Genomic DNA, 12,523 nt, shown 5'->3' with positions numbered 1-12,523 from the left:
CCCCATAACCCCATACATTTAATCTAGCTAGTCCCCCTGACATAAAGGGCAATTTAGCATGGCCAATCAGCCTAACCCATGCATCTTTGAAATGTGGAGGAAACTCACACAGACACAGGAAGAATGTGCAAACTCCGCACAGACAGTGATCCGAGGCTGGAATTGAACCAGGGTCCCTGGCACTTGTGCCACCCAAGGTTAAGGTTGTGAACAAGGTGGTTGAGCCTGAGGGTGGGATGGAATCTGCGAGTGGAATAATGAGTTTGTAGGTGGCTAAAAATATTGAGCTAAAAGCAATGGTAGCACATGCACAATTGATGTGGGACAGGCAGCTAGCTTGACAATTCAGCAGCATGGTCAGATAACAAATGGAGCTGGATGTCACCAGTATCATTGTGAAATATGACCCCACTTCTTCAGATGGTGTGACAAAGAGGCTGCAGTTAGTTGTAGAGATTAATTAGTTAGTTAAAAAGTTAGACTTAGTTAAGATGGCATAGCCATGGGACTCCAGCCATAGAGTCAGGAAGCAAAGCTATTGCTGGAAATGGTTACGGAATCAAACTGTTTCTCAAGGCCGAGTGGCTAATATTGCACAGAAGACAGGCTTGGTTGCCATCAAAGAATAACTGGCATTCAAATATTCCCTTTTGTGTCCTCTGGATACTATATATCTATTCCTAAGTTAGCTTTTTACAGATGACGAACTTCAGAAATGTGCATCCTGCAATTTCGTCAATGGGGATGGTGGGGACCAACATTTGAACTATTCATTTGCTAAAGGGTTGACATGACAGCCCTTGACTTCCTTTATATAACTATTGAAAGGGCATCAGTATTGGAAGGATTCATGCTATTAGAAACATTTTGTAATGACATATATATATAAGCAGACTCACAACTGGAAGGAACAGCACTCTGAAAGCTCGTGATTCAAAATAAACCTGTTGGAACTTTAACCTGGTGTGGTGAGAAATCAAACCAAAATTTTAGTGTTTAAGAATGAATCAGCTTTTAGACGTTGAATGGATTTGGTATGTGTGCCAGTCTCAGGTCACTGCCACCAGCAATTGCTAACCAGGCTGCCTAGTTGGTGGGACGTTGGACCTGGCAGACACCCCGTGCGTGCCCACGCCTAGGAGGCAGCGTCGTGCGTGCTGACATCACGCGGAGACGACGGCGCTGGGCTGGGATCGGGCTGCTCCTCGGTGCTGTGGCAGCGGCGAAGGAGCAGCGGCTGGGCTGGCTGAACCCCAACCCCCCCACAATGGTGATCCACCTCTGCCTAAGCTTATAACAACTTATATGATACCATCATGGCGCTATAACTCATTCTTCTGCTCCCCCTTGAAGCTGCTGGCTGTGAGAGTCCGGCTTCGCACGTCCGCCTGCAGCTGTCGGGCCGCACACAGGTAAGCGCTGAGATGCGCAGGCGCAGTCATCCACCACTGAGTGGCAATGGGACAACCTGGTGGAGGAACAGGATCCTGGTAAATGTGTTATTGTTCGTGCTGACCACGCCTTGTTAAGGCATTCCTCGTAAGCTGTCAACTTTTGATCGTATTTTGAATGCTCAAGTCCAAATATTGTTTTCACTTGATAGTTCTGGCAGCATGAATATATATTGGCCTTGGAGGGAGTGCAGAGAAGGTTCACTAGGCTGATGCCGGAGATGAGGGGGCTAGCCTATGAGGAGACATTGAATAGACTGTGTCTGTACTCGTTGGAGTTTAGAAGGCTGAGGGGGGATCTTTATAGAGACATATAAGATAATGAAGGGGCTAGATAGGGTAGAGGTAGAGAGATTCTTTCCGCTTAGGATAGCAGAACTAGAGGGCACAGCCTCAAAATAAGGGGGGGGGGGGGCAGTTTAGATCGGAGTTGAGGAGGAACTTCTTCACTCAAAGGGTGGTGAGTCTCTGGAATTCTCTGCCCATTGAAGTGGTGGAGGCTACTTTGCTGAATATATTTAAGTCACGGGTAGATAGGTTTCTGATAGACAAGGGAGTTAAGGGTTATGGGGAGAAAGCAGGAAAGTGGAACTGATCCACTTCAGATCAGTCGTGATCTTGTTGAATGGCGGGGCAGGCTCGAAGGGTTAGATGGCCTACTTCTGCTCCTATTTGTTATGTTCTTATGTTTTTATGAATGTGCATGGCATCCCTGCATACTTTTTGGGTTTCCCTGACCTGTTGATTTCAGGTAGACCTGGTCTACAATCACAGAATTTCCTACTGTGCAAAAGGAGACCATTCGGCCCATCAAGCCAACACTGACAGCAATCCTTTCTTTGGCCATATCTCCATAACCCCATGTATTTACCATGTTAATCTTCCTCATATTAAAGGGCAATTTAGCATAGCCAATCAACCTAACCTGCACATCTTTGAACTGTGGGAGGAAAATGGAGCACCTGGAGGAAACCTACACAGACATGGGGAGAATGTACAGACTCCACACAGACAGTCATCCATGGCTGGAATTGGCGCTGTGAGGCAGCAGTGCTAGCCACTGTGTCACCTTGCCACCATACCGGGACTCCAAGGATTAATTGTGCAAAGCGACAACACAAACTAAGACTGTAGTCCCTGGAATTTGATTTATTATCACATGTATTGGGTTACACTGAAAAATATTGTTTCTTGCACGCTCTACAGACAAAACATATCATTCATACCATCCTTGATTAGTCTCGTTGGTTTTCTAGACAGTGGCAAGTGTAGATGGAATCAGTAGATGGGAGGCTGGTTTGCGTGATAGACTGGGCTCGTTCACAATCTTCCATAGATTCTTGTGGTCTTGGTTAGATCAGGAGCCAGGGCTGAAGGGTAATTCGATTTAATTTTTAAGATATTAAGGGGAATTGATTGAGTACTGGTTAAGGCTAAGCAGCAGAAGGAGTGAAATTAGAAGACATCAAAGGCCAAATGAAATTTGAAATTCTCTTCCACAAAGAGCAGTTGATGCAAGGTTGATCAATCAATTTGAGGTTGATCTTTTGGTAATCAAAGTTCTTAAGGACAAAGATGTGTAGCTCACAGAACAGCCATAGAGTCATAAAGAGCAGAAAAGGCCCTTCGGACCATCATGTCTCCACCAGCAATTACTCCTACCAAAGTTGCGTGAATCCCATTTTTCAGCACTTGTCCCATATCCTTGAATGTTATGATATTTTAACTGCTCATCCAAATGCCTTTTAAAGGTTGTAAGATTTCTGGATTCCACTACTTTGCCAGACAATGCGTTCCAGATTCTCACTATCATCTGAGTGAAAAATGTTTCTTATTAAACCCTCTCTAAATCTCTTGCCCCTCACCCTAAAATTATGCCCCCATGTGATTCTATCTTCACAGATGCTGTCAGACCTGCTGAGTTTCTCCAGCATTTTTTGGTTTTTCAGATTCCAACATCTGTAGTATTTTGCTTTACCTTAGCCATGATCTCATTGACTGGTGAAACAGGCTCAAGGGGCTAAGTGGGGCCATAAAATAGCCAAGAATGTGCTTCTCTGGATGCCACTTGGTCTTGCAAGCTCCCCTGACAAAAGAGTAGAGCTTCAACTACGCAGCAGCCATGCAATCAGCTTTGGCAAAATGGTTCTGACTGAGGGGACAGCGTCTTTGTTGAATTTTGTCTAGAAGACAAGAGGGTGCCATTTCATATAACTGATGGAGCATCCTACTTTTGTGTAAGCTCCTGCCTGTTTGTTGGTACTGTGGGTTAAGTTGCTTACGTGGTCTCAGATAAAGGTAGAAGTTGGATAAGGATATAATTTCTGTGTGTGTGTTTAAATTGCTTTTTAGAAGAACAATTTGGCAGCCAAGTGAGGATCAGTGTTGTTGAGTTGGACCTTTTTGTGCAACTCATAATGTTTAGATTTAGTGTTGTGCGAGACCATCTAATTTTGACATTCTTATTGTGGTTTTTTGGGATTAAAACTGTAGTCCTGGGAAAATTGCTGATGCAAACTTTCAGCAGAACACTATCCTAAAATAAATATAAGAACACTTCTTTCCTAGCTAATTAATTAATTTTATAGCTAATTTGCTATGATGTCAAATAATCACTTGGTAGTACCGAACTAGGTAAAGTAACATTTTGTTGGATCTTTTTATCTTGCATTCATTAGAACAATCTCAGAATACTAACATTAGAGAAAACAAGTATAAAGTTGCTGTTCTCCTGATGTCAGCACTCTTGTGTTTGTCCTAATGTGTGTAAGATGAAATGCTTCGACAAAACGTGTTTTTTTTTCAAGACTACTATGATGTCTTTTGTAAATTATGTTCACGGTTGTAAAGCTTGGTTCAGAAGCTGACTTGGGAACCTCAGTAGCAATGCTTCAGACATCACTGCACTCTTACTGATTCTGTATGGCAATATGGAGCAAAAGTAGCTATACTTGACTTGTTGATCCAGCAAATCAACGATATTAAAAGACTCTTCTCTCAAAGGGTAGTGAGTCGGAAGAATTTTTTACAGCAGAGAGCTATGGAGGCTGGGCTGTAAAGTATGGTCAAGGCTGAGACAGATAGATTTTTAAATGATAAGGGAATCAAGGATTGTGGCGATAAAATCCTCTTTCCCATCTTATCAGATCAGCTATGATGTAATTGAACAGCAGAGCAGACTCAATGGGCTGAATGGCCTGTTTCTGCTCCTCCGTCCAATGGTTACCAGGACCTCAACAATGCCCTTCGATTTCATTTGAATCCAAGTGCTTAACCTTCCACCAAGTGACTTCAACCTTAATGAAGCTTGGAAAATTGAATGGAGGTTACAAGATGCCACAAACGCCTCAAATAAGTATTGATATAGAAGTTCCACTGGCTTCAATCTTCCAAGAAACTCATGGCCAACTCTAAACCTCATTTCTAAAGATCATGGTAGAAGCAAGTACTTGAAAATTAAAAGTTCTCAAGTGTGCTGCTGTGCTCACTCAGAACCGACAAAGGAGCATGCAATGACTCAATTCACAAATGCGAAGGAGGCATCACTTGATACCCTCTGCCACTCCTGAAGTATTTGTCTGGTATAAGAGCCTTAATATAAAAGCAAAATACTGAGGATGCTAGAAATTAGAAATGAAAACAGAAAATGTTGGATAAACTCAAGCAGGTCTGGCAGCATCTGTGGAGAGACACAATTAATATTTTAAGTCTGAATGCAGTAAAACTACAATTGTTGCTTGACATCTACAGCAGCAGTAACTTTGAAGCAGACCCTTGTATATGCTTGAAACTACATGAGTGAAAAGCTGCAGCAAATGTTCTGTGGTGGCAAAAATTTGTACTATATGGAATATGTTTTCAAAGTGGTGTCCATGCCAATATCGAAACAAAATCAATTTCCTTGGCTTTTAATTGGAAGTAGCTTTAAGTTGCTAGTGTTTCATTTTATTGCTAGGGATTCATTTTATTGTCCTTTCAGTGTCAGTCTTGGTTCAGAGTAGAACTGTTGCCTAGCAGTCATGGGTTCACGAACCACTCTTGGCTGACAAGTGCAGTACTGAGGAATTGCTAAACTAAGTTGCCGTAACTGGAATGAGATATTAAACTGATATCCTATCTTGTTGCATTATGCAAAAGAGGATCAGAAATTTCCTGGCCAGTATTTAAATGGAAACAGAATTTCCAGTTATTGATTGTATTTCATTATAGAACCTTGCTGTCCACAATTTGGTTGCCACCTTTCCCTACATTCCAATTCTGAATAAACTTCAAAAATAGTTCAAGTGCTTTAGGATGTCCTGAGGTCTTTCTATTGGTGCCATCTTTCAATTCACTGGAACACAAATAATGTATTTATAAGCATAGGAGATCTATAAATAAGAAGAAGACTAAATGTCATTCATTAAATTAAGCAACAGTTGTTAGTGTCTACAGTAAAACTGTCATGTAGCTCCACATTCTATCTACTGCAGCCTGGTGAGCTTAATCACACTGATTGAGCTGCAGCCAGGGTTAACAATGGTTTTATTTTAAACTAACAGATCAGTTGTGGGATTCTTCATGGAAATCTTTGCTCTGGAGTGTGATTGCAATGTTCAACTGCAACATGAGGGCTATGCTTTTAACTAGGACCCTTTCTTCCAAGCCCTAGCTCAAGATCTCCCTTGAGGGGAGATAGTCTAAACTGACAGATGCAGGTAACTGAAGGTACTTGTGAAGTCAGGTATGCAGATGCTTGTAATTTGTGGCTGCAGGTCAGAATGCGCCACTTCTGTGTACTAATTGGCATTTGTAACAAAGTGTGGAGAACGTTGTATAAATTGTCCCAATTTGTTGCTTTGCGGCTAGCTTTTAATTGCGTTCTGTGTGAATTCGGTGTTGATGACAATCAGAATTGGAAACTCTTTACAACTCAGAAACAAGGCATTTGGACCAGTGTTTAGGCTACACACAAGTCTCCTCCTACCCCTCTTCTGACCCTTTCAACATAACCTTCTGTTCCTTTCCCCATCATACTTATTTAGCTAACCCTTACATGAATCTATGATTTGACACCAGTAAAGCTTTACAGCCTTAAAGGGGCAAACACCTACACTTTCTCATTATATAAGTGGATCATCCTCTGACTTGTATGAGTAGTATTGAAGGTAATATGTTATTATATAGTTTTTAAAAAATCAATGAAACATTTACTACAGATTCAAAACAATCTGAAACTGTTCCTCACCAGCATTTCTAATCTTCAACCTCAAATGAACTAGCAGACAGTCAAGTTTTATGGTATAAATCTAAGTTTAAGTTTATTTATTATTGTCACAAGTAGGTTTGTGCTGACTGCAATGAAGTTACTGTGAAAATCCTCTAGTCGCCACATACCGGCACCTTTTTGACTACACAGAGGGAGAATTTAGCATGGCCAAAGCACCTAACCAGTATGTCTTTCGTACTGTGGGAGGAAACCAGAGCATCCAGAGGAAACTCATGCAGACACGGGGAAAATGAGCAGACTCTGCACAGACAGTGACCCAGGAACAAAGTGTAAAGAAAATTACAGCACAGGAACAGTCCTCAAAGCCTGCACTGAACCCTGCTGCCCGACTTAACTAAAACTCCCTACCCTTCCGGGGACCGTATCCCTCTATTCCCATCCTATTCACCTACTTGTCAAGATGTCCCTTAAAAGTCACTACCATATCTGCTTCCACTACCTCCCCTGGCAACGAGTTCCAGGCACCCACTATTCTCTGTGTATGAAAAAAAATGTCTGGGAATTGAACAGATCCCTGGCATTGTGAGGCAACAGTGCTAACCACTGTGTCTCTGTGCCACCCCAAACTCGGGACCAATAGAAAAGCTCACTCTATAAAGGTCTTTAAAATGGCATGGCAAGACTTGTAATTGCACCAGGAAAATGAAGAAATAACCAATTTGAGTAAGCATCATTTTATTATGTTTACAAAAAAATCTATGCATTCAAATTGTTCTTTATTACTTCTGTTTTCCTCATATTTTTTGCTTTTTTGATAACCAATCCAAAATGATCATTTGTTCTACGTAATAATAGTCATAGCTTTCAAACAGTGGCCATTGCTTTTTTGAACTCATCTAATGAAGGGAGAACTGGTTCTGTGCTTTGCACATCCAGTTTCCTCATCTTCTCTCTGACTCAACAGTGCCCTTTGCTAAACGAAGCACTTTGCAGATGCTGGCTTGGGATTTTCCAATTCATTGATTTGAAGATTTGTTTTCAGAGACAAATGCAGTCTCCTTGTCCTTCATGCACATTTCCACATTGCACATGGCTTATGTAAGTTTTCTTGGAGCACTTTCCATCTCACATCTTGTTGCCATTTGTGTGCAGATGAATAGGCTACCTTATCAGGAAGAGTATGCACAAATCTATGCAAGATTTATGCTACAATAGATTACCATTCATTGTTGTACCTGGATCAAATTGAGTGGATCCTATTTTAAGTTTTTGTTGAAGTAGAGCTTTTTTCTATTGGAAAATAAAGAGTGTCTTGCCATCAGAATGTCAAACCTGGGGATTCATTTCAAACAGGGTTGTTAGGGTGAGCTATGCTATATTTTAATTTTCAAAGTTCCCTGTCCAAAGTTAAGTTGCATGTTAATTAAATACAATTTTAAACAATCAAATTTTCTGATCCCAGATGAATAGATTCATTTAAATAGAAAGATTCCAGTAACAACTTGTACATAGCTTCCTGTCTTTTATTCAAAACTTTCACCTCCATCTCAGAGCCCCTTCAACAACAGAAACTCCAGGCACTGTTCCCTACAAGTATAGTCAGCAGTTGAACCATAAATGTTATATTTAAATATGCTGTGCTTTGGAATGACCTAATTATTGCTTTGGTTGATTTATAGCCACATCTAAGAAGGAGCCATGTGGAAGTGGTACTCTGCAGACGAGCCGCCCCCAGCAACATCGGGGGTAAATATATCCTAAACAATCATAACATTCCCTGAGTTGTATGTAGCTTGACATAAAGATATATTTTGACATTTTAGTTGCAATAAAAATGATTTGTGGGCTGCTTTTTGCATGTGCTTTTGATTGCACTTTTGAAAATATACACGAGAGTGCTTTTTGATGCATCTAATTTAATGTGCATCTTCCATTTGTTTCCATTCCCTGGTCACTTTCAACTCTCTTGAATTAAATTGTTGGTACAGTATCTTGCTAAATTGAACACTATTTGAACTCGGTTATATTGATAAGATTTTGGTCCCCAGTGCAGAATTTGTATGCTGCTTTCTCACTGTGTAGTTATTAATGGTATCCAATCCATACAAATTATTCTGCAGGCAGCAAGCTCCCGGGAGAATGTTGGTGAACACTCTGTAACAGACTTAACGGAGCAGCTGGCCCAGAACGAACAACTGGTATTGCAGCTGAAGGAACTAATTCGGGAGAAGGATAACCAGCTTCATGTGAAAGATCAATTGCTTAAGGTAATATAATTTTAAAAATTCAACTGCATGTGTTTTGTGCCTCTTTTTATTAAGTGAGTTGTTGAAAGCACTATACCTTATTTATATACTTGTATCAGCTGAATTTTAGCCAAAACCTCTCCAAGTCCAGAGGCAAAAATAAACTGTACAAGGCAACTACCCTAGATGATTATTAATTTCACTAGGAATTTGTTCTTGGGGTAAAAATAGTCAACAATGCTTCTTATTCAGTTGTTAATCTGATAAACGTACCCATGGTTAATTGGAGCTGTCAGACCTGTCTCTGAGCCAGAAGGTCATTGGTTCAAGCCTCATTCCAGGGACTCAAGCAAAAAATCTAGGTCGACACTCCAGTGTGGTACTGAGAAAATGCTGCACCTGTAAAAGTGCTTTCTTTAGAATGAGACTTTAAACTGAGGCTCTGTCTGCTCTCTCAGGTGGACATAAAAGATCTCATGGCATTATTGCATTATTTCAAAGAAGATCAGGGGAGTTATCTCTGGGGCCCCCTAGGTCAATATTTATACCTCAATCAGTGTTGCTAATGTAGTCATTATGTCTTTGGCTATACTCAATTTGGTTGTTGTTGCATTTCTGATATTGCAACAGTGACTACACTTCAATAAGTATTTTATTGGCTGTAAAATTCTTGGAATGCCTTGACATTAAAGGCACTGAATAAAAGTAGGTCTTTTTCTTTACACCCTGAGTTAAGCATTTACTCTGAACTGAAACTCCTGCATCTAGTGAGGCTGCTTTGTTGCTATGTCATTTTAGGCCTTGACTCCAGATGTGGGCTGCGTGCTGTGCTGTACTTGTACCGTCACACATCCTTATTAGCAAGGTTGCATTTTCCTTGTAAACGTGGCTAAAGTTTTAAAGTTTATTTAATAGTATCGCAGGTAGGCTAACATTAACACTGAAATAAAGTTACTGTGAAAATCCCCTAGTCGCCGTACTCGGGTGACTTTAGCTTGGCCATTGCACCTAAACAGCGCGTCTTTTGGACTGTGGGAGGAAACCGGTGCACCCAGAGGAAATCCATGCTGGCATGGGGAGAATGTGCAGATTCCGGGAATCAGACCTAGGTCCCTGGAGCTGTGAGGCGGCAGTGCTTGCCACTGTGCCTCCCTAATGTAATAGCAACAAGTCAAAAGAACATATGAAAAGGAGTGGGTGATTTAACACTTTGAACCATTTGTTAGATCATGGCTGATCTGCATCTCAACTCCATGCACTTTACCAGCCTTGCTTCTGTAACCTTTAATACTTTTTCTTGTAAATGTCCATCAGAGTCCTGGTAAAATATTGTCCTATAACAATCAGTTTGAAATAAAGTAGAAAGTGTCCGCAGTGTTATATTTGATTTATTTTACTGCAGGAAGACAAAGAAGCCTTTGAAGCAAAGATTTCCAAAATGAAACTGCAGACAAAGGCAAAGGTCACATCACTTTCTGCTCAGTTGGAAGATTTGAAGAAGCAGCTTGGTGCTTCTGGTGCTAAGGAGCAGACAACTGGGAAGCACAAGGTATGGCATGTTATGTTACTGACGTTATCGATATCTGGTCAGTTATACCAAAATGGCAACCTATTAATGAATACATTATAGGTACCACACAAAGCAGAATCCTGTGTTGAATTTTATTGCTTTAAAATGGGGGAATATATATTTTACTCTGCCAAATTCTTGACTGAATTACAGTTCACGTTTGTGAAAGTGGTACATTCATATTTTGTCCACGTGGCTGAAATTTTTGGCATAGCAAAGGAACCAAAGGTGAAGTGTGGGGAATTCCTTTCTGCTATACGTTGTTAGACTCTGAAATGCACTGCTTGAAATGCTGTTAGTAACTTTCGGAAGGAAATTGGATATATACTTTAAATGGAACAAAATAGGGAAAGAGCAAGGGGGTCGGATTCTTTCAAAGAGCTGGCATAGGCACAATAAGCCGAATTGCCACTTTCTGTGCTGAAAGGTTGCCTGATTTCTCTGAAATGTACACCTACACTACTGTTGTGGTTTTGAAAGCAATGTCCCCGCATTTTCATTTGTCTTTGTAAAGGATACTATGTGATAGTGAAACTGTTTCCAGCAGCCGAAAGGTCATTAACCAGCGGACGTAGATTGAAGGTGATTGTCAAAAGGATTGGAGGAGATATGAGAAATTTATTTTACGTGGAGAGTTCTTATGATGTGGAATGCCTGAATAGTCAGTGGAAATGTATTTAATTGTAACTTTCAGAAGGAAGTTAGATATGTAAATGAAAAAGAAAACATTGTAGGGCTGTGGAGAAATAGGAGGGGGGTGAGAGTAATTGGATAGTTATTCCAAACAGCCAGTGTTTATCACAATTGGCTGAACGATCTCCTTCTGCGTTTTATAATTCTAAGTTGTCATTTTTGATGTGTGGAGAAAGTGAAATAGGCATTGCATATTTAAGTAGTATTTAATAAAACTCTACTGTAAACTGAGAGTAAAATGTGGATATTTAATGAGAGCAAATGGACTGAACTTGCATTAATGATTTAAATGTAGCAGTCCAGTGATGGTGATCAGGAACATGCAGCTGCGAATCGAGGTAAAATCTTAATGTTGAGGAAAAAGGTTGAAGAACTGGAATCGCAAGTTGCCAAAAAAGATGCAGAATTGAAGAAGACGGTAAGACTTGGAAAAATATATCTGCTTTGTTTGCTTGTATTGGGATATGTGTATAACAAGATATAATGTCACTTAATTTTAAATGATGTATAGCTTACAGAGCTGGAAGTCCAGCTGCAGCGTGGCTCCAATATGGACATGATGCTTGCTGAGAAGGATAAGAAGTTGGCTGAAAAAGAGGCCTATATTGTTGAGCTCCAGCTAATTGCTGCTTCAGATCATGCATCTCAACAAGTAATTATACCTCGTGAGGAAATTAAGGTGAGCCTGAAGGAAAATTCATTGCAGCATTTGTATTAACACAGCTGCTCATTAGGCCTCTTTAGAGGAAATTTTATTTCTTCATTCATAATACTATGATATATCCAGTGTCTGCAGTTATTACGCTGTTAATGTGAGCAAAATCGGCTGTGTCGTATTTAGGATTTTACTTTTCTTTTAATCTACAGATTTGTGCAAAAGTTGAAATCTCCCCCACTTGAAAGCAGATAATGCTGTGCTTCACATTAACCTTCTTTATCAGTTGCCTATCCTCCTTTTTAAATTATTTCATGTGTTTAGTTGACAATGACAACTTTCACTTGAGGTAGAATATTCCAGGGCCCTTCAGAGGAGATTTAATCAGAAATTTGACACTGAGCCACATGAGGAGATATTCGGACAGGCTGAGCGGTTTTAAGAAGTGTATTTAACTTCTATAGGTTTTAAAAATTGAGCTTTGTAGAGAAGAATTGTTGAAGTTTGATATACTCATTTGCTAAAGAAACTAAATGGATTATGTCCTTTGTTGAAATTATTAAAGGTTTAAAGGCTATCAGTGCCCTGTTGCAAAGGAAGAATTCTAATGTTTCGTAGTGTCACAAGTAGGCTTACATTAACACTGTAATGAAATTGTTGCTCTTTGGTCTGAGGGTATGATTCTCGCTTAGGAATGTT

The 12,523-nt window shown here is 40.3% G+C and overlaps 1 protein-coding gene across 3 annotated transcripts in view; it reads left to right on the top strand.

The window, feature by feature from the left end:
• The first annotated feature begins 1,183 nt into the window (after positions 1-1,183).
• Positions 1,184-12,523, top strand: part of LOC145343718 (uncharacterized) — an 81,530-nt gene continuing 70,190 nt past the window's right edge. For all 3 annotated transcript variants that reach the window (XM_080189954.1, XM_080189955.1, XM_080189953.1), the window contains exons 1-6: positions 1,184-1,412; positions 8,340-8,406; positions 8,781-8,927; positions 10,309-10,455; positions 11,465-11,587; positions 11,681-11,848. In XM_080189954.1, coding sequence (XP_080046080.1) covers positions 8,359-8,406; positions 8,781-8,927; positions 10,309-10,455; positions 11,465-11,587; positions 11,681-11,848 — 633 coding nt within the window. In that variant the 5' untranslated portion in view covers positions 1,184-1,412; positions 8,340-8,358. The remainder of the gene's footprint in view (positions 1,413-8,339; positions 8,407-8,780; positions 8,928-10,308; positions 10,456-11,464; positions 11,588-11,680; positions 11,849-12,523) is intronic.

Source organism: Carcharhinus amblyrhynchos, chromosome 6 (assembly GCF_965287045.1).
Source record: "Carcharhinus amblyrhynchos chromosome 6, sCarAmb.v2.hapA, whole genome shotgun sequence".
NCBI lineage: Eukaryota > Metazoa > Chordata > Chondrichthyes > Carcharhiniformes > Carcharhinidae > Carcharhinus > Carcharhinus amblyrhynchos.
The sequence above is the reverse complement of the archived record's forward strand: the minus strand, read 5'-3'. Positions and strand labels throughout refer to the sequence as shown.